This window comes from Paroedura picta, unplaced genomic scaffold (genome assembly GCF_049243985.1).
Source record: "Paroedura picta isolate Pp20150507F unplaced genomic scaffold, Ppicta_v3.0 Ppicta_v3_sca21, whole genome shotgun sequence".
Classification (NCBI taxonomy): domain Eukaryota; kingdom Metazoa; phylum Chordata; class Lepidosauria; order Squamata; family Gekkonidae; genus Paroedura; species Paroedura picta.
The window spans coordinates 4,384,521-4,411,022 of record NW_027518618.1 but is presented as its reverse complement, the minus strand read 5'-3'; the positions used below and the strand labels follow the sequence as shown (position 1 = coordinate 4,411,022).

At 56.1% G+C, this 26,502-nt stretch overlaps 2 protein-coding genes across 3 annotated transcripts; one reads left to right on the top strand and one right to left on the bottom strand.

Moving 5' to 3' along the window:
* Positions 1 to 513: 513 nt before the first annotated feature.
* LOC143828307 (uncharacterized) lies at positions 514 to 12,920 on the bottom strand. Its single transcript, XM_077318647.1, has 5 exons — positions 12,764 to 12,920; positions 7,047 to 7,305; positions 4,276 to 4,309; positions 1,366 to 1,495; positions 514 to 1,134 (listed from the first exon to the last, which is right to left on the bottom strand). The coding sequence occupies exons 1-5, from the start codon at positions 12,804 to 12,806 to the stop codon at positions 845 to 847; spliced, it is 756 nt and encodes a 251-aa protein (XP_077174762.1). The 5' UTR covers positions 12,807 to 12,920; the 3' UTR covers positions 514 to 844.
* Positions 12,921 to 20,300: 7,380 nt separating this feature from the next.
* LOC143828304 (uncharacterized) lies at positions 20,301 to 23,897 on the top strand. 2 transcript variants are annotated; one of them, XM_077318642.1, is made up of 2 exons: positions 20,301 to 20,445; positions 22,459 to 23,897. In XM_077318642.1, the coding sequence occupies exon 2, from the start codon at positions 22,968 to 22,970 to the stop codon at positions 23,844 to 23,846; it is 879 nt and encodes a 292-aa protein (XP_077174757.1). In that variant the 5' UTR covers positions 20,301 to 20,445; positions 22,459 to 22,967; the 3' UTR covers positions 23,847 to 23,897. The 2 variants fall into 2 exon arrangements, with proteins under 2 accessions (XP_077174757.1, XP_077174758.1); XM_077318643.1 differs by lacking the exon at positions 20,301 to 20,445 and adding an exon at positions 21,012 to 21,181.
* The last annotated feature ends 2,605 nt before the right edge of the window (positions 23,898 to 26,502 follow it).

The window sequence follows — 26,502 nt, the reverse complement described above, 5'->3', positions numbered from 1 at the left end:
CGGGAAAGAAGGGAAGCGCAAACCTCAGTCCTTAAGAGACTCACTGGACTCTTCCAGAGGGAAAAGTTAGTTCATGGCCCCCGACTCTAAAGACAGCACCACGGCAAGCAACGCATTTCAAGGTCTGCACCTGCCCTGCGCAAAGCTCTCTCTCGCATCTGGCCCCCATTCAATTCTCTCCAGCAGACGGGATGGTGTAGGGTGGCCTTCTGCAATGCTGCCATCCAAAAAGGGCAGAGGTGGCGTGAGGATGGGGAGGACAACGAATCTGGAGACAGCCGGTAAGGAACAGGAAGCCTAGAAAGCTTCTAGGGCAGGAGAACATGGAATGGCATCCCAACAGGGCCTCTCTCCCTCAAGCAAAAACATCCGCGGAAGTCCAAGTTAAGAGGCAGGACTGTACATTCGGTGTCTAGCTCAGAAGTTGCTTTGCACACCTCAGATTCTCTGCCTCAGCCCCCCCCCCCGCCTCCCCAGCACCCATCTGTCATTCATGAACCTCAGGATCAACAGTTGAAAAGACAGGAAGTCACTGTTTAATGCAAAGAGCATGGGGTTGACAGCCCTGAAAGGAACACACACTGACCGCTGGCCCCTTTGAGCAAGCCAGCGACCAAGTTCTATTTCCTACTAACACGGTGGCACTTCCACAGCCCCTCCCCCCCCCATACAAGGAAGAAAACACAGACACAATAAGGTGAAAGGAGGAGGAAAAGACACACGTTCTTCTGGGTCTGCGAGGACTGCCCCCTGGCGTGACGGAAGGGTGTCCCTTGCCTAGTGGCAGGAAGGCGTCGGCCTTAGCCCTTAAACGGGGGTGCTTGGAGTCGGGCGACAGTGGCGCCTAGAAGGCAAAGCTCCCAAACTCCAGCACGTCAAAGTCCTGGTCCATCCCCTCGAAATCCAGGGCTTCATACTGCGGGTCTGAGTCGCAGGCTGACGGGTGGTAGCCCAGCTCCTTGAAGTCTGGCGGGTGAGGCTCTGCAGAGGATCCGGCGCCAGCAGAGGTGACCATGTAGCCCATGGTGGGCCCTGCGGCGGCTCCCCCCACCAAGAGGCAAGCCGCTTCCACTCGGGCACGGGCCAGGGAGCTGTGGCGCAGGCACGGTTCTTGGCACAGGCTGGTCCGGGTGGCTGCAGAGGACAGCAAGGGGGCACCGAGTTACCAACGAGGAAGCAAAAGGAAGGAGGGCTCAATCTCAGCCTTCAGCCAGATCCTAAAAACTACATGTAGGGGGCACAGGGTTTAAGCCCTTTCTCTCCCTGCATTGTGCCCTTGACCCAAATCAGGGCATCTGCATAAGTGCCGTTTAAAGTCCTAGCCGCAGGATACGAGTGACCAATAGCAGGGACCAAGCCCAATACCTTCTCCTCTCTCCATGCTGGGGGGCTGCCTGCAGCTTGGGCCAGCCCCCGCCCCTCCTCTCCGGCAACATTTTCTTGCTGGTGAGTGGATGTGGGCCTTGCAGCTGGAGGGAGACCCTTCGGAGAAACTCTGGAGAGCAAAACAAAAGGGAGAGGCATCCATCTTTTCAACCCACCTGTTGAAAATCCTTTTATGTAAAGACAGTTCTAGAAAGTAGCCATGTTCTTCTGCAGTACAGCACTTAAGGCCCAAGTTCAACAGGTCCCTACAGACCAACAAGGTTTTTGGGGTATTGGTGTTCAAGAGTCAAAGCTTCCTTCATCAGATATAAGTAGGAATGGAGATCTCCAAGTCTCCAAGGTGTTCTAACTGCCAGGGGCTCCCTTGCCTAGCGCCCGCTGTATTTTTATTACAGCGGGCTTGATTACTAGTATCTGTAAACCGCCCGTGGCGCCGCGGGCGCCACGGTCTAAATAAAGCAGTAAGGGGTCCTGGGGCGGGATGAGTCCGGGATGAGGAAGGGTCCAGATTGGACCCTTCCTCATGACAGACAATCGGAGGGACCAATCGGCAGGCGCGAAACGCCTGCCGATTGGTCCCTCCGATTCCCAGCCCCAGGAACTGAGAGCCGCGCGCAGCGCGGCTCTCAGTTGCTCCCGACCTGACGCGGCGAGAGGCGCGAAGCGCCTCTTGCCGCGTCAGGCCGCCGCCTGAGGGAGCCCCCGGCAGTCGCGCTGTGCGCGGCTGCCGGGGGCTCCCTGCCCGGAGGCCTGACGCGGTGAGAGGCGCGAAGCGCCTCTCGCCGCGTCAGGCCTCCGGGCAGGGAGTCCCCGGCAGCCGCGCACAGCGCGACTGCCGGGGGCTCCCTGCCTGACGCGGCCTGACGCTTCCTACCGCTGTCGGGACGGCCGCTGCTGTTGGCTGTCCTGCTGGCCTTCGGCTCGGCGTTGCTGGTGGGCTGGCAGGCGAGCTGCATGTGGAGCCGGTACCTGGACTGGCGGACGCGGCGCCTGCAGGATCAGCTGGCTCCCAGGCAGAAGAAGCTGGACCGCAGCCCCGCAGCCCGCCGCCGAGTCGCTGACCGCCCCGAAGCCAGTGGGGCCGTCAGCCCAACAGTACAGCCACTTCTGCTGCGCCGCCGCAGGAAGCTACGTTCGCCGCCCCATCAGCGGCGCCGCCGGAGACGTCCGCCCCGCCCCTGACGCCCCATCGCCTCTTCCTGCTTGAAGGACTTTGCTGCTGCCGCTGGCCCGAAGCCTCCTTCTCCTGCCCATCAGCCAGCCAGCCAAGCTCAGAGAAGAGCCTGAGGAGCTCACTACGACCGGCCAGGGCAGCTGGAAGGACGAAACTAAGAGAGGGAGGGAGAATGGCTCTCCCTCTCTCCTACGCTTTAGGTAGGCTGCTCCACGGAGCGAGGGGGGGGGGGGATAACTGCTAGCGCCCGCTGTATTTTTATTACAGCGGGCTTGATTACTAGTATATTTTATAAAACAACTGATGATTGCGTAACAATGTGATTCTGAAGTAGCACAAGCACAACAGACACAGACTACCTCCCTCCCTCCTCTCCCTCTCCTGCAAGGCTGAACATTCAACAGGGCTCTTTGTCAATTTCACGCAGGGCAAAGAAGAACTCTGTCCCTTTCATGCAAAGACACTGAGAATGTGGTCAATTTCATGCAGCATCCCCCCCCCCCCAGCAGCTTTCTCCAAGTACAAAAAAGAGCTGTCTTTGGCATTATTTATTTATTTAGATTTTTAAACTGCCCTTCTTTATGGCTCTGGGCAGTTTACATAGAATATTTTGGAACATTTACATGGAACAGTATCAATATAACAATATATCAACAGTAACATACCAACTGGAACTAGAACAGTATTTTGACAACAATAACTTTGATACTCCCTTGGTAGGTTCGACCTCTCAGTCTTGGGGGGGGGGAACCTGTAGATGTTATGGGCCAGTCAGCCTCAAGCAAATGCCTCTTGGAGGAGCTCCCTTTTGCAGGTCCTGAGGAATTGTAGAAGTTCTGGCAGGGTCCTGATCTCTTTGGGGAGCTCGTTCCACCAGGTGGGGGCCAGGACTGAAAAGGCCCTGTCCCTTGTTGAGGTCTGACATGCCTCTTTAGGGCCAGGGATCCGCAGCCAATGCAGAAGCGGCCTAAGGCAGTAACTGAGGGGTTCTAAAAAATAAAAGCTAACATACACTACTTGGGGGGGGGGGAAGGCCACTGAGGGCACTGAATACCTTACTGAAAGCCATCTGTTAATTGGTGTAGCTCCTGAAAAGGCTTTTTTTTTTGGGGGGGGGGGCAGTGAGCCACACAGCAGATGGAAGGGGGGAGCATTTGGGAACCTTTTCCATGGGAGGGGGAGGGAGGAAGGGGGGAGGATTTTATAATGTCTGGTTGGGTTTTTGCACTCACTAATGCATCCTGCTTGTTATGGGTGAAAAAGGAAGGGCATTATCCTGCTTTGATCTTATTAGGATGCAATTGCGTTATTGTGAATGCTCAGCTTAAAAAAAAATGGAAGGGAGGCCAGGCAGGAGGCGGGAATGCCAGCTCTCCCAATGGAGGTGCAAAAGCCACGAAAGAACTCCTGTATGGGATCAGAGAAAACCACAAATGTAGAATGCCAGGCGCAAATTCAGGGTCTAAATTCAGAAATCAATGCAGTGAGAATCTGCCGGCAAATAATAAATGTGGAAAAGGCCACAGACAAATCTACAAAAAATCCAATTTCTTTAAATGCAAAAATCCGTGCTTTTGCCCAAACCCCCAAGGTCTTTGAGGTGTCCTTAAAAAAACCACTCTCCCGTCAGCATCCTACGAACAGTACCCGACTTTGGATATCTGTTGCCAAATCTTTGTGCCCTTCATTCTTACCTCGACTTAAGTAGTTCTTACCTCTTTGACTTTCCTTAAGATGTTCAGCCACTGCCTGTGGAAAGGTGAGGGGAAAAAGAAATATCTTCACCATGCATCTTTGCACCTGATCCCATAAGCCTCCCGCCTCCACCTGCCCCTCAGCACCGTTCTTGGAATAATATCTTGTGAACACGGGAACCTGCCTTGTACCGAAGCAGACTGTTGGTCCCTCAAGATCAGTACTGTCTACACCGACTGGCAGCCTCCCTCCAGGTCAGTATTCTCTACTCCGACTGGCAGCCTCCCTCCAGGTCGGTATTGTCTACTCCGACTGGCAGCCTCCCTCCAGGTCAGTATTGTCTACTCTCACTGGCAGCCTCCCTCCAGGTCAGTATTGTCTACACTCACTGGCAGCCTCCCTCCAGGTCAGTATTGTCTACACTCACTGGCAGCCTCCCTCCAGGTCAGTATTGTCTACTCCGACTGGCAGCCTCCCTCCAGGTCAGTATTGTCTACTCTCACTGGCAGCCTCCCTCCAGGTCTGTATTGTCTACTCTCACTGGCAGCCACCCTCCAGGTCAGTATTGTCTACTCTCACTGGCAGCCTCCCTCCAGGTCAGTATTGTCTACTCTCACTGGCAGCCTCCCTCCAGGTCTGTATTGTCTACTCTCACTGGCAGCCTCCCTCCAGGTCAGTATTGTCTACTCTCACTGGCAGCCTCCCTCCAGGTCAGTATTGTCTACTCTCACTGGCAGCCTCCCTCCAGGTCAGTATTGTCTACTCTCACTGGCAGCCTCCCTCCAGGTCAGTATTGTCTACTCTCACTGGCAGCCTCCCTCCAGGTCTGTATTGTCTACTCTCACTGGCAGCCTCCCTCCAGGTCAGTATTGTCTACTCTCACTGGCAGCCTCCCTCCAGGTCAGTATTGTCTACTCTCACTGGCAGCCTCCCTCCAGGTCGGTAATGTCTACTCTCACTGGCAGCCCCCCTCCAGGTCAGTATTGTCTACTCTCACTGGCAGGTGCTCTCCAGAACCTCAGGCAGCGGCTTTTCATATCACCTGGTCCTTTTAACTGGAGATGCGGGGAGGGGGGGGGAGAACCAGGCACCATCTGCAGCTGCTCAACCACTGAGTTACAGCCCATCCACTGTGCCCAAGGGCCTCTGGAAGGCGGCAGAAGCAAACTGAACCAGCCTGTGATGGGGGGAACTGCGACAGCAGAGGAGAATTCAGCATACACAATGGCAATTGCCCGGGTTCAAGTTGTTCCTGCCCCCTTTATCCACACTGCCCTGCTCACTTAAGTTTTTAAAAACTCAGAAACTGATCTAAAAGCAAGACCATGTCTTATATGGAAGGTGTCACATCCCAAATGAAAACCTATGGATCAGAGCCAGGCCATGGGTCAATTGAGGTCAAAAGGATCAAGCTACAGCAACCAAGAAAATGAAATATTTATTACAGTGTGCACATGTAAAATTAAAAAGGGTCTTAACCTCAGGCTGCAATCTACAAATATTCCTTGGGATGAATCGGTCCTATGAACCCCGTAGGTGAGGTCAGATGCCCCTCTCCAGTTTTGGGGTGCCATCCAGCGCCTATGGACATCTCCCCTGAGGCTCTTGGGGAGGTTGCTGAGCAGGGGGGATAAGGATGGTTTCTGTCACTGGAATGTTTTAGAGGGTATATTTTAACTTTTTATTTTGGGATTGACACAGCCAGTTCCTGAGAGGAGCAAGTCAGAAATAGGGAGGGAGGGAGGGAGGGAGGGAGGGAGGGAGGGAGGGAGGGAAGGAAGGAAGGAAGGAAGGAAGGAAGGAAGGAAGGAAGGAAGGAAGGAAGGAAGGAAGAAAGAAAGAAAGAAAGAAAGAAAGAAAGAAAGAAAGCAAGAAAGCAAGAAAGCAAGAAAGCAAGAAAGCAAGAAAGAAAGAAAGAAAGAAAGAAAGAAAGAAAGAAAGAAAGAAAGAAAGAAAGAAAGAAAGAAAGAAAGAAAGAAAGAAAGAAAGAAAGAAAGAAAGAAAGAAAACCACATGCATTATGGTTTTTACAGCCTTCCTCAGCTACCTCAGTGGTTCCTAGCACACGAAATATACAGAGAGTATTTTATATTTTTCCCAACCAGGTGTTATGCTCTGAAATTTGAGGAGGAAGGAAACCAAATTTTTAAAGTTGAAAATGACAATATTATAAAATTTTGTAAGGATTAGAATTCCATTGGAATTAAAAATTATTTTACTTCCTATTGTGTATGGTTTTAGGCAAGGAATTTCTTGTATATGAGGCCATGGGCTCTTTCTCATGATGCCCATCCCCACACAACTTGGGTCCAAAAATAAATTATACATTCTCTAATTATCCTTATGATGCTAACATCAAAATATGGAAATCTTAGGATTAAAAACAAACCTAGTATAGGATTTCCAGTAGCTCTGGATGTGCATAACAATAATTGGTAGGCAGAATCCAATAGCTCAGTTGTCCAGCTGTGGTCAGCTACGTAGCCGAACACGGAGACAATGCAATCGCTCCCTCGTACGGCCTCCCTGGTTGGCAGCAGCAGCTGTTCAGGTGCTCACGTTGGAAATCTTTCCTATCACCTAAGAGCCAGTCCTTTGAAACCAGAGCTGCTGCTGAGGCTTGAACCGGGGCCTTTGGGATTCAGGGCAGCACCTGCACCAAGGAGATCCAGAGCCATCGTCCTGGGAGAAATGGATCTGAATTTGCCTGGAAGTCTAGTGTGAACCAGGGGTTAGACCTGCCAACCTCTCAGGAAGGAATGGAAGGAAGGCCCCTTTCTGAGAGCCCTACCTGCACTCTTGGGTGCTGGGTGCGAGAAAAAGCAGGAATCGCCCGTCGTTGAGGCTCAGACCCAGGCAGCTGTCCCTCTGGGCGCCCACAGGAAGGCGTGGCAAGTCGCAGATCTCCCTCCCCTCCAGGATGGCCTCACAGCTGGTGCCCAGAGAGATGCCCAACTCCGCAGGGCTCCCCGCACGCGGGCCGATGAGCAGGCACCCATCCGGGGAGAGCGAGAGAAACTTCTCTTTCCATTGCTTGAACAGGAAGCCTCCTGGAAAAGGACAAATTTCAGACTAACAGCAGCAGAAAGTGGCGTCAAGACGTCTGAGCTTGCACAGAGTGCCTTTGGCTCACAAACAGGGATTTGCAAGTAGACCGAGCACTGCCGGGATGGTGGGAAATGGTTTCTGGAGCTGAGGGTCTGATGTAGAATCAAAGAGTTGGGAGGAGCCACAACGGCCATCTAGTCCCACCCCCTGCTCAGTGCAGGATCAGCCTCCAGCATCCAGGAGAAGGATCTGTCCAGCCGCTGCTTGAAGGCCAGTAAGGGGGAGCTCCCCACCTCCTTAGGCAGCCCATTCCCCTGCTGAACTAGACTCCTAGAATCCTAGAGTGGGAAGGGGCCATGCAGGCCATCTAGTCCCACCCCCTGCTCAGTGCAGGATCAGCCTCAAGCATCCAGGAGAAGGATCTGTCCAGCCGCTGCTTGAAGACGGCCAGTGAGGGGGAGCTCCCCACCTCCTTAGGCAGCCCCTTCCACTGCTGAACTAGACTCCTAGAATCCTAGAGAGGGAAGGGGCCATGCAGGCCATCTAGTCCCACCCCCTGCTCAGTGCAGGATCAGCCTCCAGCATCCAGGAGAAGGATCAGTCCAGCCGCTGCTTGAAGACGGCCAGTGAGGGGGAGCTCCCCACCTCCTTAGGCAGCCCCTTCTACTGCTGGACTAGACTCCTAGAATCCTAGAGTGGGAAGGGGCCACACAGGCCATCTAGTCCCACCCACTGCTAAGTGCAGGATCAGCCTCAAGCATCCAGGATCTGTACAGGATCTCCCCAGGCAGCCGATTCCCCTGCTGAACTACTCTGACTGTAAAACAAACTTCCTAATAGACAGCATCTTTTCATCCATAAGTGTTATGAGTGTTATCCTCTGTTGAACTACTCTGACAGTAAAAAAAAACAATGTCCCTCATATCCTTTCCGCACATAATTTAAACCTGGGGTGTTTCCGCACAAGGACCAATGTTGCCAATTGCTTTCACAAAGCGGAAACGCTATTTTAAATAGTGGAATCTCGGCGTTACGCAAACCTGCATTTGTAGTGGAATCCAGTAGCGTTTCATTTGTTCCCCACAGGTTTCCGGTCTCGCAGCAATCGCTAGAAAGCAATTTTTTCTGTGCTTGGTCCCGCCCCTGGCCGTCAATCAAACGAACAGCCAATGGGTGGTTGTTACCATGCTCCGGAAAAGCCCCTTTCCCTTTAAGCACAGGTTTAAAAAAAAATGATTCATCGTTATTACACTCCCCCGAGTAAAAAAAAAAAATGCCCCCCCCCCTCACGGGCGCGATTTTCAGCCGAAAATAAAGGGAACTTGCAAATGGGACTGTGTTGTGCTCGCTCCGAGGGGGAAAAAATGGTGATCGCTTCACCGGAAGTTCGGAGGAGAGAGCCAGGGGGAGGGACTTTGTTGGAACTGCAACAATGGGAACGCACAGGTCTTTTTCGCTAGTGTTGCAGATTGTTTGCAAGAGTGTTGCGCTTTTCAGAGGGTGAATCTACTTTTCCCGATTTCCCTAGAAGCGCTACAACGGATCGCTTTTCACGTAACTGTTGCAGGAGTGTTGCAGATTGTGTGCGACGTCTTGCGGAACTGCAAATTAGTAGGGCTTACAATATGAAAGCCTTCTGCTACATTAAACTCGTGCGGAACGGCCCCTGTTATTGTCTTAGAAGAACTGCTGTTTTATACCCAGCTTTTTTCTACCTGAAAGAGTCCCAAACTGGCTGACAAACCCCTTTCTTTTCTCTCCCCATAACAGACACCCTGTGAGGTAGGTGGGGCTTAGAGAGCTCTGAGAGAACTGGGACTGGCCCACGGTCACCCAGCTGGCTGCATGTGGAGGAGGAGTGTGGAACTGAATCTCTGCTGTCGACAAGGCTTTGAGCCCTTTCCAGTCTACTACTGTGGGGTGCTGCAGGGAGCATCAGGAGAAAAACGTTCAGTCAGAGTAGTTCAGCAGTGGAATAGGCTGCCTAAGGAGGTGGTGAGCTCCCCCTCACTGGCAGTCTTCAAGCAAAGGCTGGATACACACTTTTCTTGGATGCTTTAGGATGCTTCGGGCTGATCCTGCATTGAGCAGGGGGTTGGACTAGATGGCCTGTATGGCCCCTGAGAGATACGCTCCCCCACGCTTTTCAACATCTCCATATGCCCTCTGGCACAGCTGGTCCGGGGTTTGCGGCTGACAGCCAGCTCTATCTCCTGACGCCCGGCATTCCTTGCCTGACCCAGAAAGTATATCTTGTGCTAAATGCGGCTGCTAGATCATCTTGGAGGGCCATATTCTTGCCATATCCAGCCTATGCTGAGGCAGCTGCACCGGTTACCAATTAGCTTCCGGATCAAGTTCAAGTTCTTACTTTTAAGGCCATCCACGGCCTGGGCTCCTGGATATCTAAGGGACCGCTTGTCCTCTTATGCCATCTGTTGGGCTCTTTGCTCTGTGGATATGAATTTGCTGGTGGTCCCCGGCCCCTGGGCAACACACCTGGCCTCAACCAGGGCCAGAGTCTTTTCAGTCCTGGCCCCAACCTGTGGAATGAGCTCCCGGAAGAGCTGAGGGCCCTGACAGAGCTGACAACATTCTGCAGGGCCTGTAAGACAAGCTCTTCTGCCAGGCATTATGCTGAGACCGGGCCAGGAAGATTGGGTCCCTCCTTATATAGGCCCCTGTAGATGCCCGCAGAGGCAATGCCTTCGGACAACTGGGCACGGGTAAATGCTGGCAGGGGCTCATGGGAATTGTAGTCAATGGACATCTGGAGGGCCGCAGTTTGACTACCCCTGCCCTAGATGGTCTGGGACCAGCATACCTACAGGACCATCTTTTCCCTTACAATCTCCCAAGAGCACTAAGATCTCTGGATCAACATCTGCTCAGGGTCCCTGGCCCAAAGAAGGTGAAATAGGCCTCAGTGGCCAGAGTAAGGGCCTTTTGGGGACCTAAATCAGTTCTGCAGGGCCTGTAAGACAGAGCTATTCCACCGGACTTATGGTCGAGGCCCAAAATAAAATTATATCCACCAATAAGGCTGGGGAGGAGGAGAAGAACAGCTCCTTTATTCCACAGTCACTTTAAATTTGCTGTTTGTTGTTGTTACCCACATTGAGCAATCTGAAAGGGCAGGATTTTTAAAAATTGATTGATTGATATCCTGCCCCTCTCAGGCATAGCATCTCGGGTGGTTTACACAGGCTAAAACACAATAAAACTACTACAGTTAACAATGTAAAAGGTAAGAATTTTAAAAGCCACAATCATCATCATCATCATTATTATTACTATTACTATTATTATTATTATTATTGACAACACTGCAGGGAACACATGGCCCATACTCCATACGCTGCAGCTGTCTGCAAACAGATCTGTTCTGTGGGGCTGGAAAACTGCTCAAAGGGAAGCCAGGATTAATGGGAGGTGACCAGTCCCCAAGACCAGTGGTCCCCAACCTTTTTATCACCGGGGACCGGTCAATGCTTGACAATTTTACTGAGGCCTGGTGGGGGGGGTAGTCTTTGGCCGAGGAACGTCGTCATCGCCGCCTAAGCCCCTGCTCCACTTGCTTTCCCACCGGTGCCCCTGACTTCCTGCCACCCACTGGGGGCGCTGTCTGCTGTGACAGCGCCCCCAGTGGGTGGCAGGAAGCTCAGGGGCACCAGGTGAGCACAGCACAGTGGAGCAGGGCGCCTTAGGCAGGGCGATGACCGACGTTCCTCGGACCAAGACTACCCCCCCACAGGCCTCAGTAAAATTGTCCACGACTTGACCGGTCCCCGGATAAAAAGGTTGGGGACCACTCTTTGCCCAAGACCACTGAACAAACCTTTCTCCTCTGCCTTGGTTGGCACCTTCCAGGCTCTCCTGTTTCTGAGTAGACAGATGCCTCGTTTATCCCAGAGTAATTTGCTACTAAAGAGGCTCCGTTTCCACCCACCCACCCACCCAGCAGGGGCCTGACCCGCAGCACGCAGGCAGCCGACAGATTAAAATGCTGATTAAAGTCTCTCTCGGTGTCCTGGGATTACAGCTCAATCAAATGCTGGCAGCTGTAATCCCCAAAGGCAGTGGGGGGGGCATTCTGCAATGCAGCACGGGGGGCCCAAGAGGGTCCCTAGAAGTTCTCATTCGGCCTCTCCAGGCAACTTGAAGGTTGAAGGAGAAGAAGAGCTGTTTTTTTTTATACCCCACTTTTCACCCAAAGCAGCTTCAAACACCTTTCCCTCCCTCTCTCTGCATCAGACACCTGGTGAGGAAGGTGAGGATGAGAGAGCTCTGACAGAACTGTTTAGTGAGAGTAGCTCTGAGAGAACTGACTGGCCCATGGTCACCTGGCTGGGTTCCTTGCGGCAGGGGAATGAGGAATCAAACCCAGTTCTCCAGATAAGAGGCCGTTGCCCTTAACCATGATGGCACCACGCTGGCTCTTTCCCGGTGAGCATAAGGCCAACCGAGTGACAGTGAAGGAACCCTGAGATTTGAAAAGACCAATTCCGAAGCTGGGTTTTTTAAATAGGGCTGTGAATGAACCACGGAAAGCATAACCTGGCCTGCTCCTGTGCCCTGAACACAATTTCACTTGTAGAAACCTGCAGGCGAGGCTCCCCCCCCCCCAGCCATCAAGGCAGAGTTCCCAGCAGAGAGAGGACTATTCTAGCCTCCCCCCCCACTCCAGATTTTAATCATAAGCAGCCAATGGAACGGCATGATGAGTTTGCACTCTTCAGAGTCATGCCAGGAACAGGCCACAGGACTTCAAACCTTCACGAAGACGCCTGGCGACACGCCAAGACAGACAAAAATGTGCAGCTACCCACGGAATCTTCTCGACCCTTAACAGAAGCTTTATTATTATTATTATTATTATTATTATTATTATTATTATTATTATTATTATTATTATTATTATTATTATAATATTTATTGCCCGCCATTCCCTGACGGCTCATGGCAGGTTACATAGATTGAGATAAATGGGATTTAATGGGTTTCTGTTTATTCCCAGCCCATCTGCCCATTTCCACCCATCTATCTAGCCTCAACAATAAAAGGGACAGGAAATTTCTCCTACACGTTACTGGCAATTCTGTTCGTGCAGCTGCCATAATGCCGCTCTTGAAATTCGGCGGTTGTATTTCTGCTCCTCCGGGGGCCAGCCACTAATTGCCAGAGTTGTTTTGAAGCAACCTCCGCCATTCCCAGTCCTCGGGGAAAGCAGGTTCCCTTTAGCTGGGAGGTGGGGAAGGCCTGGAAGCGGGGCAGGATGCAAGATCGCTACAAGCCCCCTGAACATGTGAAGAAGGGACTTTTGAGCATATGCAAAGCACCGAACGCTCAGTCCTGAGGAATTGCAAAGGGGCCAAACACCCCACCCCACCCCACCTCACCCCACCCGCCAGAAATCTGTTCAGGGCTGAACAGGGAGGAAGAGAAAATTTGTCAGCTCACCGTATTTGCGGAGATACCCCCGATGTATTCCCGAGGAGCTCATCCTGCTGGGACCCTTCCATGAGAGAGGACTGGGAGGGAAAGAGGGAGGGGGTCTCTCCTGGAGGGAAGCAGATGCTCCAGCAGGCAAGCCTAATCCCCAAGCATGGGGGGGGGGGGGGAGAGCCTGGAGGCTGCATCCCTGCCAGCCAATCAGAGGCCAGCTGGTCCCAGCATCCTTCCCACTGCCTGGGCCAGCCTTGTCTTCAAGGGAAGCCGGCTCCAGGGGCAGCTTGCTTTCTGCTCTAGGCACAAATGTTCCACAAGGGTGGGTCCTCTGCCCCCCAATCCTAGATTGACCTCCAGGAATCCCACAGGCCCCACCCTTTGCTTTGCACCGGGCAACCTTTCTGGAAGCCAGTGAGGTGCCAACATGGGTGCAACATGGTCCACACCAGTGAGGGGCCTGCAGGGTTGGACTTGCCCTGTGGAGTATGGAAGGCGGCTAACAGAATACCGACTGACTCTGGCAGCGGGGCAGACCTGTGGTTGAAACGGGGCAGGATAACTGGTCCCGAATGAGATTTCGTTGCATCTTGGCAAACTATTTCCCTTCTGTCTTAGAAATGTGAGAGTCATGCTTTCCAAGGAGATGTGATGGAGCTCTTTCCAGGCTCCGTAGCTCCAAGGGAGTGGACCGACAACCTGGCCCCAGGTGCAACTCCGCCAGCGGATAAATAGCAAGAGGCGCTAGGGAGACGCTTCTGGGGGGGGGCATATTGCATTCCCCCCACTTTCTCCTCTTTGGCCCAGCGTTTGGGGGGGAAGGGCATCTCTCCCTGCTGAGCCCCCTCCCCGGATGCCGCCTGGAGTTGGCACCGTCCCTCTCCAGGGTGCCCGCGACGCCCCCCGCCCTCCTTCCACGGACGCCGCATCCCCGCCCCGCCCCCGCACGTGTCTGGCCGCCCCGCCCCCTCACGCGGCCGCCCGCCCCGATCCGCGCTGGGCACGTGGAAGGCGGGGCGGGCGGGGCAGGCGAAGGCGCCCATTGGTCGCGTGCGGGGGAGGCGGGTCTCTGGCGAATTGGGCGCGGGAGGGGCTGCCAGCCGGAGCAGAGCCGGTGCAGGGGGCCTCCCCCTCCCCTCCCGAGGGGCTCGGGGTGCTCACCTGGCTGGCTGGCAGCTCACCTGGACGGGCCGCCGACGCCCTACGCGGGGGGGGGGGCGCCCGTGTCCTTTCCGCCGACCTGTCCGGCCCCTCCCCCGATTGTCTTCTGCCCAAGCAGGCGCAGCCTTGTCTCCAATGCTCAAGAGACCACCCGAGTTTCACTCCAGGTGCGAGCTTTCCGGCGCTCGCACCTTTCCCTGGACTCCCGGAATGGGGATTTCCCAGCCCCCCCCCCCATAGGCATAGGCACTGCTCTGGAGTGGGCGGTGCATCTACCCATTACTCTCCAATCCTGACATATTTATTTTCATTATGTTTTTCCCCCAAAGTTGATTCCTGTCAGGCCCTTGCCTCTTTTTACTGACTTCTCACTCACTCACTCTCCGTGGTGAGGACCGGAAACCCGTCTCCTTGTGTCTGGGGCAGTGTGCCTGTCCAGGAAAGCCCCCCCCCCTTGGGGAAAACCTTGGTGGTCTTCCAGGTGCCTCTGGGCTCCAGCTGCTTCAGACTGGCACAGCGACCCACCTGGATCGATCCTCACACGCTGTATACTATGCTGTATCTGGGCAACGCTACACTGTTCTGGGTGCAGGAGACTTGGGTCCCGAGAAGATGCCCAGGATGGAGACAGGCCCTGGGTGGCAGGAAAGTCGGCCAGAGTTCTGTTGGCATAGGCACAGGTGTGGTCCTGGACCTGCCCCCAGGCTGACGATGCCAACCTGGAGACAGTCAGTGCAGCCATGTTGCCTGGCTGGGTGATCAGGTTTAGAGACAACAGGTGAACACAGGCCCATGGTTACTGCCGCTGCTCAGGTCCAAACTAGCGTCAGTCTTCGTCAGTCAGCAGCTCTCCAGGAACTGCCCTGGTCAGTGGGGGGTTCCAGCCTGCCCGTCCCCCCCTGGGTTTTCTCCACTGGACCCAGCTCCAGTTGCCACCTTTCAATTTGGTCCCCCTGGAGAAGTCTTGAAGAACAGGACAAGGGAGGGAGCATGGCTTAGCAGAAGAACACCTGCTTGGCATGCAGAAGTCCCCCGTGCAATCCCCAGCAGCATCTCCCGTTGAAAAGATAGTTAGGTGGATAGGGAATTGGTTAGAGAACCGCACTCAAAGAGTTGTTGTCAATGGTGTTTCATCAGACTGGAGAGAGGTGAGTAGCGGGGTACCTCAGGGTTCGGTGCTCGGCCCGGTACTTTTTAACATATTTATTAATGATCTAGATGAGGGGGTGGAGGGACTACTCATCAAGTTTGCAGATCACACCAAATTGGGAGGACTGGCAAATACTCCGGAAGATAGAGACAGAGTTCAACGAGATCTGAACACAATGGGAAAATGGGCAAATGAGAACAAGATGCAATTTAATAAAGATAAGTGTAAAGTTCTGCATCTGGGTCAGAAAAATGAAAAGCATGCCTACTGGATGGGGGATACGCTTCTAGGTAGCACTGTGTGTGAACGAGACCTTGGGGTACTTGTGGATTGTAAACTAAACATGAGCAGGCAGTGTGATGCAGCGGTAAAAAAGGCAAATGCCATTTTGGGCTGTATTAACAGGGGCATCACATCAAAATCACAAGATGTCATAGTCCCGTTGTATATGGTACTGGTCAGGCCACACCTGGAGTGCTGTGTGCAGTTCTGGAGGCCTCACTTCAAGAAGGACGTAGATAAAATTGAAAGGGTACAGAGGAGAGCGACGAAGATGATCTGGGGCCAAGGGACCAAGCCCTATGAAGATAGGTTGAGGGACTTGGGAATGTTCAGCCTGGAGAAAAGGAGGTTGAGAGGGGACATGATAGCCCTCTTTAAGTATTTGAAAGGTTGTCACTTGGAGGAGGGCAGGATGCTGTTTCTGTTGGCTGCAGAGGAGAGGACACGCAGTAATGGGTTTAAACTTCAATTACAACAATATAGGCTAGATATCAGGAAAAAAATTTTCACTGTCAGAGTAGTTCAGCAGTGGAATAGGCTGCCTAAGGAGGTGGTGAGCTCCCCCTCACTGGCAGTCTTCAAGCAAAGGTTGGATACACACTTTTCTTGGATGCTTTAGGATGCTTAGGGCTGATCCTGCGTTGAGCAGGGGGCTGGACTAGATGGCCTGTGTGGCTCCTTCCAACTCTATGATTCTATGAAAAGGACCAGACAGGAGGGGATGGGAAAGACCCCGAAGAGCAGCTGCCAGCCTGGGTAGACAATCCTAACTTTGAAGGACCAAGGTTCCAATTCAGTCTAAGGCAGGTTCAGGTGACTTCTGGGGAGGGGCTGGGGCTCAGTGGAAGAGCACCTACTTGGCATGCAGAAGGTCCTCAGTTCAATCCCCGGAATCTCCAAGGCTCAAATGTAATGGGAAAGATCTTTCTCCGCCTGAGACCCTGGAGAGCAGCTGCCAGCCTGAGCAGACAAGATTGCAGGTCTAATTCAGTAGGAGGGGGCAGCTTCATGTGAGAATTTCTTTCGGGGCTCAGTGGCACGGCGTCTGCGTGGCATCCAGAAGGCCCCAGGTTCAAGCCCCCCTCCCCCTTGCCAAGCAGCATCTCCAGTTAAAAGGGTAAGGAAGGAGATGTTGGGGAAGACCCCAGAGAGCTGCTGTTGCCGGTCTGAGCAAACAATACTGACTCTGATGTCTTACTCTGCATCCGTATGAGGCAGCTTCATGTGTGACGGTGAAGATTCGCACCTGAGTCTGTGTCTGAGTCTGATCCTCAGCGCAGGGGCTGTTTTGGTCACCGCTTGCAAGTATCCGGGAAAGGACGTGGCCGTTCCCGTGTGCAGCTCTCCTCCCCGCATCTATGCTGTGACAAGCCTCGAGGTTTCCGTGCTGTTTGTTTATTGGGCCGAACAATTTCCCAGCGTTGGCTGCTCATCTTCAGGGTGAGACTTGGGTGTGTGCACTTTGAGGTGGCACATGGGGGGGGGGGGGGAGAGAGGCTCTGAATCGCACATGTTCAGCCACTTGACGGTCCTCACAGGTTCTGTCTGTGCTCCTTTTAACCCTCAGCGCTGAGCTTTCCCGCTGTGTTCCAGTCGCCCCTCTAGGTGCTCATGGGAATTGCAGTCCGTGGACATCTGGAGGGCCACAGTTTGACTACCCCTGTTGTAAATGCTCAGGCTCGGAGACACGCTGCGGAAAGATGGTGGGTGGCTGGGGGGGGGGATTCTGTGGCGGGGGGGGTTTCAGGATTGGGGCACGTTTGCTCGGGAATGCTGAGCTAGGGTCAAGCAAGCATGAAGGGGTTTCGGAATGTGTGGTCTCAAGTAGGCTCAGCGGAAGAACGCCTGCTTGGCATGCAGAAGCAGGATAAATGCGCTTGTGGCCTCTATGCAGTGCAAAACTGCTGAATGAGTAGATTGGCAGGACAGCAGTCGTCCAGCCGCCAAAACCTCCAGCTCTTTGGCGTCATCCCCGGGGGCATCATGAGGAGGTGAGCTGGAACTGCAAGAACCGGTTTGGGCAGCTGGGCAGACCTGCTGTTCAAATGGGGCAAAATACCAGGTCCTGAATGGGATCGTGCGGCAGCCCGGCAAACCATTTCCCATCTGTCCCAGGAATGTGAACCTTGTGCTTTCCAGGGAGATGTAGTGGAGCTTTTTGTGTTTCCCCCAGCTGCAAATGAGTGGATTGAAAACTGGGCCTATAGGGGGATTGATTGCCCCGTCGATCTGCTGTTGCTCCTCCTTGGATCCCTGTTTTATATTATTATTATGTTTCCTGAGTGTAAATCTGCCATATATAATAAATAATAGGGTCCGAACTACAAAGGGTTTTGTTACAGGCAAGGAGATGGGTGTTCCACCTGGGATGGCCCATTCACACATGCCAGCTGATGCTGGGCTGGAGTTTTGCCTGGACAAAGCCGGGCTAGAGCTTCAGAGACTGGCATTTTGAGGGAGTGAGAGTTGCACACACATCCTTCCTCGTGCAGCTGCAGATTCTGGTGCAGTAATTACCTGGCTTGGCCGGTTGGCCACTGACTCACCTGCCCTGAAACGCCTCCGAGAGCCTGCCGCAGGGGTGGCGCGCTGTCTACTCTGGGCCAAGGTGGAGCTGCTGGAGTGTCTCGCTGTGGAACCAGTTGTGCCGGAACACCAAGAGGCCAGCTCAGGGACAGAAGTCGGGGAAGACGAAGGAGAAAGTTACAGGAGCACGACCGGTTTCTCTGATTTGGCCCTGGAAAGTTCCAACTTCCTCTTCTCTTCCGCTCAAACAAGGCCAAATCCCTGGGTCCTGCCAGCCACCTTCTGTAGTTTGGCCACCCTGGAGCTAGACACTCAGTGTGGCACGGTGTGATGGTTAAGAGCAGTGGCTTCTGATCTGGCAAGACGGGTTTGATTCCCCACTCCTCCACCTGCAGCCAGCTGAGTGAACATGAGCGAATAGTGTAGTTCTCACAGAGCAGTTTGTCAGAGCTCTCTCAGTCCCACCTCCCTCAGTGTCTGTTGTGGGGAGAGAAAGGGAAGGTGATTGGCGGCTGCTTTGAGACTCCTTTTGGTAGAGAAAAGCGGAGTATAAAAATCAAATCTTCTCTGAATGGGGGCAGGGGGAGGACCCTCAACCTGAAGTAGCATTCCCAAGTGCTGTGGGGCCTGATCCAGGGTCAGACCAAGGAGGGCCCATCCAGTCCAGCCTCCCCTCTCACACAGGGGCCAGCCAGTTCCTCTAGAGGACCAGCCACAGGGCAGAGAGGCCGAGACCTTCCTAAGGACATCAGGGGAGCCCTGCTGGGTCAGACCAGGGAGGGCCCATCCAGTCCAGCCTCCCGTCTCACCCAGGGGCCTGCCAGGTCCTCTAGAGGACCAGCCACAGGGCAGAGAGGCCGAGACCTTCCTAAGGACATCAGGGGAGCCCTGCTGGGTCAGACCAGGGAGGGCCCATCCAGTCCAGCCTCCCGTCTCACCCAGGGGCCTGCCAGTTCCTCTAGAGGACCAGCCACAGGGCAGAGAGGCCGAGACCTTCCTAAGGACATCAGGGGAGCCCTGCTGGGTCAGACCAGGGAGGGCCCATCCAGTCCAGCCTCCCGTCTCACCCAGGGGCCTGCCAGTTCCTCTAGAGGACCAGCCACAGGGCAGAGAGGCCGAGACCTTCCTAAGGACATCAGGGGAGCCCTGCTGGGTCAGACCAGGGAGGGCCATCCAATCCAGCCTCCCGTCTCACCCAGGGGCCAGCCAGTTCCTCTGCAGGGCCAGCCACAGGGCAGGGAAGCCGAGACCTTCCTAAGGACATCAGGGGAGCCCTGCTGGGTCAGACCAGGGAGGGCCCATCCAGTCCAGCCTCCCACCTCACCCAGGGGCCAGCCAGTTCCTCTGGAGGGCCAGCCACAGGGCAGAGAGGCCGAGGCCTTCCCCTGAGAAGACCCTCAGAAGAGCCCTGCTGGGTCAGGCCAGGGAGGGCCCATCCAGTCCAGCCTCCCGTCTCACCCAGGGGCCAGCCAGTTCCTCTGCAGGGCCAGCCACAGGGAAGGGAGACCAAGGCCTTTCCCTAATATTGCCTCCTGGCTCTGGGATTGAGAGGTTAACTGCCTTTGGATGTGGAGGTTCTCTTTAAGACACCATGGATGAACCTCTCTCTTATCTATGAAGCCACTGATGAACCTCTCTCTTATCTATGAATTGTACCTTTCAAGGTGTCTCTGCCATTCTTTGTTAGCATTGTCCACATTTTATTCTGGGCCCTTGGCTGCTGCTTTCCCTAGAACAGTGGTCCCCAACCGCCGGGCCACGGCTCCCTCCCCCCGCCCCCCCTGGAGTAAGAAACTTCCCAGTCCGCAAGCAAATCGGCCGCAAAAGTGCTTCGTTTTGCGGGAGGGCGGGGAGAGGGAAGCAGGGCTGTGCATGTGCGTTTGTGGTCATGCATGGCGCAAATGCTCATGCACGGCCGCACGAACGCCCTCCCCACCACCCCCGGTCCGCAGCCCTAGAAAGGTTGTGGACCACTGCGCTAGAACACTGTTCACACCTGAACAAAAACATGATTTTGTGGCCTTGCAGGCGTTCCTGAAGACACCTCAGAAGTTTTCTGCAGGTGGGCATTCTTCCCAAGCGGCTTTTCCATTTCCCCCTGCATCTTTGGGAATTTGGACTTCCTTTGGGACAGGTCCAAGAGCATCCCACTAGGGGATCCGTGGCAGGAGGAATCTGTGGCTTGTGGGTGTGCCGGATCCTCCTCTGCCTTGTTTCACGCCTTTGCAGCTCCCCATGGAGGAAAGCCCCCCCCCCTTCTCCTCGCTTGCTTTCCCCTGGGAGTCCGTGCGGGGCTTTGCCTGGGGTCTGACCCTACGCGCAGGCACGAGGGCTCCCCTGGCCTTGGTGCCCGTCCGTCCTCCTCGCAGCGGGCAGCGGGCAGCGGGGGGGGGGGCGAGTGGGCGTGAGGGGCTTCCTCCCGCGACCCCGCAGCCCGGCTCTCTCTCCGCTCTCCTGCTGCGCCGCTCGGCCTCCACTCGTGGCTTCCTTCCGACGGTCGCGGGAGAGGGCATCTGATGGGGGCTACCGGGAAGGCGGCTGGAGGGCGGGGGGCGGCCTTTTGAGCCCCTGGGAGCAGGTACGCCACCTCGGGGGGGGGGCATGGCTGGGGGCGGGGAAGGGCCAGTGGAGGCATTTCCTGCCCGTGGAGCTGCTTGGCCCTGTTTGCTCTTCTCTCCCCAAAAGCGCGTGCTGGGGGGGGGGGGGCGACCACAGGGGCGGCCTCCGTGGGGCTGGATGCGCTGCCCGTTGGAAACAATGGGAGGCAAGAATGCCAATTGACCGGCATGGGCTCCGTTGAAATGCCTGGCCATGGAGAAAGAGGTGAAAAGAAAACCTGGAATGGATTTTCCATGGCTCTCCGGTGGATTCCTCGGGGCCTGGGACGACAGCTCCTGGGAGCCCCGCACCCCTGCGAGCCCCCTGTGGGGCCCGTCATCCCGGGCCCAGAACCCCCGCGGTGCTCCCGGAGACGGCCGTCATTCTAGCCCCAGAGTGGCCGTCTGAGCGGAGGGGAGAATCCATCCCCCGTTTTCGTTGCGACTCTTTTCCTCCGGCGACCTCTTTCAATGGAGCCCATGATGGGGGGGGGGGGCGGGGACGGGACCGTTCTTCGTGGCTGTTTCCAAAAGGCGCACCTGCGACACCTGCGCCTCGCCCCGGTGGGCTGCAATGCGCGGCTCGGAGCGGGGCCCGGGGCCGGGGGGGTTCAAGGTCCAGGGGGCCTCGGCGCTGCTGCTGCTGCTGCTGCGTGGCTGTGGATGGGAGGGGGAGGTGGGCACAGCTTCAGGCAGGGCGCAGGAGACCACGTGGAGGTGGGTTGCCAACCTCTGGGCTGGGCTGGGCTGGGCGAGCCGCCAGAATGACAGCGGATCTCCCCCCTACGCAAGTCGCCTGGAGAAAATGGCCGCCCCGGAGGGTGGAGCCTGTGGCATCGCTTCCCCGCGGGGGCCACTCCCCCTACAAATCCCCCTGTACTCGAGGGGGGGGGGTGGCTGGGGGGGGGTCTGTTTTTGGAGCAAACGCTGTTGCCGAAGGGCGGAGGGGACCGCACTCTGCAGAAGTTTGAAGGCGGGACGTTTTCTGGGTCTCCCTTGCAGCAAGAGGCTCCGAGCGCCCCCCCCCCCCTCGCCGCGCCGGGAACACTCTGTGCCGTGACGTCAGGCGCCGCGTCCCTCCCCCGCTCCCCCCCCCCCTCGTGGTGCAGCGCGGGGTGTCAACAGAGGCACATGGCCAGACCCCTGACTCCGCTTGGGGCTGCCCCTCACCCAAGGTCCCGGCGGCTGGTGAAAGGGCCACCCCCCCCCCCAGCCTTTACGGTGGTAGCAGATTTCGGGACAGGGAGGAATCTCCAGGAATTTCCCAACCCTGAGTTGGCAAGGCAGCTTGGCAGGCACCACAGCCCCCCCCCCCTCCGGAAAGAGCTTTCTGTCTCATGGGAGTGGGGCGGGGGAGGAAGAAGGGACACATCCCCCCCCCCACCCTTGTGTCCGCTTTCTGAAACGGAGCTGTCCAGGGCTTCCCCAGAGCAAGTCCAGGGCTGTGGTGGGTTTTCCAGGCCATCAGGCCCAAGAGGTCTGGTAGTTTAAGCCCTTGACTTTTCGCCAGGAACTGTGGCTGTCCAGTTGAGAGGCAGGGCAGGGCAAGATGGGGATCTCTCCCTGCCCAAGTGTGTCCCATCTTGCCGTGTCCTTCCTCTGAAGACGCCAGCCAGGGTCGGGGATTAAAACCACCAGACCGCAGCCGCACAGCCCAGGAAAGCCACCCCTGCCTGTTTTTAGACTGGTTGCTGTCGGCTTCTGAGCTGCTTGTGAGCCAAGGGTCCCCACCCCACATCTAGGAAGGGTGTTTTGCCTTCTGGCGCCTTCCTGTCCCAAAGCTCCTCTGTAGCTCCTGGTGTCAACAGTCCCTTCTCTGTGCTAGGGAGTCTCCCTGGCTCGCCTGCAAAAATGCCCCTGTTGAACAGGTGCAAGCAGGATACTTTTGACCCGACCAACCAAGGGAAGGAGCTCCATCTCCTCCTCCTGTCCTGCCAACCTGGCAGTTCACCGGCCCCTTCTGTCCTTGCAAGCTATTCTTTGCTCATCTGCAGGGAGTTCTGTGTGGAGGACGAGGGCCCCTTGTCTGGGAAGAGCAGAGAAGGTGAAACTTTGGGCTGGACCAGCTGAGATGGCACCGAACTCCCTCTGGGCACAGAACCACCATATCTGCAAGAGGCCTCGCCTGGCCCAGCCTGGTAGCCGCCGTCCATACGTTATGTGGCAAGTTGGATCCTGCAGAATCAGGGCGGGTTCTTCCTCTTCTGCTGCTTGAGACCTCAGCCAACCTCCTTTCAGTTCCCCAGCATCTTATGCAAGAACTCAGCAGACCTGCCCCAGTTGCCCCCAGCTGGTGACACAGGTGGGTACTCAGGCTTATTTGTTTTATTGTTTGATTTCTTGGAAAGAAGGGGCTGACCTTCAAAGACGCACTGGAAGACGCTGCCAACGCTGAGGCCGCCAACCGCAGCGCCAAGGCCGTCCGAGGCATCAAGGCACCCACCAGCGGCGCAGCCCACGACCGCGGTCCATCATGAGGACCTGAGCGAGGACGACGGGGAAGATGAGGCCGAGGTGGACCACAATGAGCTTCGGCCACACCTCCGCCCAGTGCACCCGACAAGGCCATGCGCTGGCTGCGCAGGCCCCCATGCACGCAGCGCGATGCAATCTGCTGCATCTGCGACAAGAATTCCGCGATGCAATCTGCTGCATCTGCGACAAGAAAAGGCACATCGCCCGGGTGTGCTGCTCACAGCAGGCTTCCACGACCCACCCGACGGCACGCGAGAACGCATACCGCCAACCAAGGACCCATGAGGACCCATCAGAGCAACCAGGGGCAGCGCGAGATGGCCAGCTGCCAGCCGCACCTGATCCGCCAGGTAACCTCGGCTCCATTCCACCCCTCGACAAACAGACAGGCCGAACGGATGGTCAGGACAACCAAGGATGCGTTGTCCAAACTCACACAGGGAGAATGGCAGGCGCGCCTCACACAGTTCATGGCCTGGCAGCATACCACGGCATCCTCGGCGACCGGGAAGAGCCCGGCAGAACTGCTGATGGGCAGGAGGCTCCGAACCCTCCTGGATCAACTACACCCCAACGAGACCCGGACAAGGAGCCACGAGAGTCCCGCCGCACCGCGTCTTTGCACCAGACGATCCAGTCTATGTCCGGAACGACAGTGATGGGCCCAACTAGATTCCGGCCACCGTCACGGACGCAACAGGACCAGTGTCCTACGGGGTCCAGGGCGTGGAGGGCCGGACCCTCCGGTGACACGTGGACCAGGTGCGCTTCCGCAACCACCCTGTGCAACCGGACGGAGCTGCCAATACCGTGCTCAGCGAGACACAACAACCCTGCAGCCAGGGAGCCCAGGCCAGAAGCAGTGGTGGCTGCGGTCCCCGGGAGTTTGGCAGTGCAGGCCGGCTAGGCCAGTCAGGCCACACCTACATGGCCCCAGATACCTACAGCCTGCGGAGAGGGCGGTATATAAATAAAATAAATTCATCCTTCACATCCTGAGTCCATCACATCTAAGGGGGGAGGGGTGTTGTGTATGCGGGGCAGCAGAGGGCTGAGCACGGGGTCTGGAGCAGGATCCAAGCAGCCCCGAAGAACAACCAATGAGCTGTCGGGTCCCCACCCGCGGGGCCCAATGAGTTTGAATCAATCAAGCACCGCTGAGCCAATTAGGCTCAGCCTAGGGCAATTCAACCTCCTGTACATCTTTAACCGCTCCTAGCAGAGCAGATTAAATAATTCGGTAAGGGCCCCCAGGGTGGGCCCTGTCCGTGATGACGAAGGGTGCCAATAGGCCCCTTCCCCATGACTGACAATCAGAGGGCCCAATCGGCAGGCGCTTCACGCCTGCCGATTGGGCCCTCCGACTGTCAGTCCGGCGGCAAAGGACCAATTGCGAGCCGCGTGCAGCACAGCTCGCAATTGGTCCCTTGCCGCCGGACTGCCTCCCACCCCGCCCCCCCTTCTAGCTCGCCCGCAGCCGCCCGGCAGCTGCCATAACCTGCCTCGCCTGCTAGAGGACAGGTCGCCAGTGGTGGCCCTAGCCCCGCGGCCGCCTCCAACCGCGCCCGCCTCCTCAAGACCTCGCCCCCCCGGCCCGCACAGCCGGGAGCAGCCCGCAACCCCTCCTGCCGATGGAGGACGCGGCGCCAGCAGTGCCAAAGGCGCCCGCCCTTCTTGCTCACTGAACCCCTCAGCCACCGTGCCACGTCGACCAGCGGCCCACCCGCTGGAGGAGCATCGGGAACCGTCTGCGGGGCCGCACCCCGCGCCGCCCCTGACTGCCACGCCGCCAAACAACTGACACGCCGGCAGTGGCCTCACCCCCGCCATTCAGACCCAGGTAGGCCGCGCTGCAGGATCCGGCTTGCACACCACCCCACGACCGCCGTCGGGTCCAGCCCCTGGCCCATCACACCTGCAGAGCCGGCCCCTGATGCTCCTGAGCCCCTCTAGGGCCCGCTGCATTCAGAGTGCGGCGGGCTTATTTACTAGTATGGATCTAAGTGGGGGCTTGGCCAGGCAAGTCCCCGGTCTGCACGGCTCCCCTCCACAGGTGCCCACTCCTGGGAGCAATGAAGAGCCTCATGTTGCTTGTTTCCTAGCTACCCACTGCACAATACCTGGACAAGCCCCCACACATACACAACATTGTCAAAAGGCAGCCCCTGAACAGTTGTGGGCAGGACAGGAGGCAGTACCCCAGATTCTTTGGGGGAACCTGAGAGAGCGAAAGTGCTTGTGATGCAGGAGAAACTTTTCAAGCTTGTGACCGTGGAGCGTTCCCAGAATAGAGAGAAGCCTGCCTGTCCAGAGAGGGGCGGGGAATCGGCCTCTGAGGGCTACATCCCTGAGGCATGCGGCCAAGAGGTGCGAAACTTTTGGGGAGGAGGCCTTGTGGTTTCAGACAGGTCAGGTCTCCCTTCCCCCATTTGTCGGTTGTGGCTTCCCCCTAAGTTTTCTGGGGATTGTGATTTGGTGAGGATGCCAGGCTGCTGTTTCGGAACTGGTAGTTGCTCCAGTGTCATAGAAGTGACCTACCAGGCTGTAGTGGGTTTTTTTTTGGGGGGGGGGGGAGGAATGGGACACCTGCCATTGATTTGACCTCCATTCTGCTGGGCAGCCTAGCTGAGTTATGGCGACATTCAGGTTTGGGTAGGTGTTGGTTGATGCTCCAGACGTGCAGTTTATTGGAACACGCAATTCTTCCGCTTTGTGTTATGCACACAATTAGTCGTTGCTGTTTCTTAAACCGGTATAAGAAGCTGACCAAGTCAGGTAGGGTGGTTTTCCCCCCTTTTCATCTGCTGGCTGAAGGAATTCTGCAGGTGCCAGTGAAAATGTGCTGCCTTTCGAAGGAAGCCCAGAAATGAAATTTGTTGCCTGCTAGAATTGTGTAGGATTCAAATAAATAAATACATATTTTATTTCTATACCTTCCTTTCCTGGTGTGCTCAGGGCGGTTAACAAGAATGTTTAAAACAGTCAAGAATAAAACCTTTTCACATCAATAACAACGAAAAACGCCTTTAGCCCTATGAGGACTACTCCCAATTTGATGGGGTCTCCGGTCTGCGGGTGGCTTTTCCCCACAGGGAAACCCAGATGTTGCTCTTCCGGCATCAACCACTTGCCTGGTGGGGAAACTCCCCTTGACGGGCCTTGCGCCGTTGTCTGCGCTCGCGGAGGGCCCTGATCTGTCCCCGTGGCCGGTTCCGCAGGGGCTTTACCGGGACCCGGAGGAGGTTCTGGCTGCGAGATCTTGGCTGAATGTTCGGGGGGGAGTGGGGGGGGGGTGGAGAGGAGGGCGGGGCAGCCAGACCCGGGTCCCTCCAGCACAAGGCCCAGCTCCAGGGTCTCCGGTGACCGGAGTCAGGCGCGACCTCCACCGGAGACCCCCGAGAGCTCCGGGCCGGCTTCTCTCGGGAGCCGCGTCCGCTTATGTAACTGCTGGCCGGCCCCTTCGCGCTCCGCCTCGGGCCCTGCGGGGTGCCGCGCTGGTGAGAAGGGCTGGAGCCCGGGCGGGCGGGCGGAGGGAGCCGCTTCTGTCCCGGAGGCCCCTTCCT

What these genes read in the sequence shown, in the direction of transcription:
- LOC143828304 (XM_077318642.1), top strand. Translation starts at nt 22,968, where the DNA reads ATGAGGCCGAGGTGGACCACAATGAGCTTCGGCCACACCTCCGCCCAG.
- LOC143828307 (XM_077318647.1), bottom strand. Translation starts at nt 12,806, where the DNA reads ATGAGCTCCTCGGGAATACATCGGGGGTATCTCCGCAAATACG. An exon ending in GGGGTATCTCCGCAAATACG is followed by an intron (nt 7,306 to 12,763) that starts GTGAGCTGACAA and finishes GTCCTTTTCCAG; the next exon opens with GAGGCTTCCTGTTCAAGCAA. An exon ending in TCTTAAGGAAAGTCAAAGAG is followed by an intron (nt 1,496 to 4,275) that starts GTAAGAACTACT and finishes TTTGCTCTCCAG; the next exon opens with AGTTTCTCCGAAGGGTCTCC.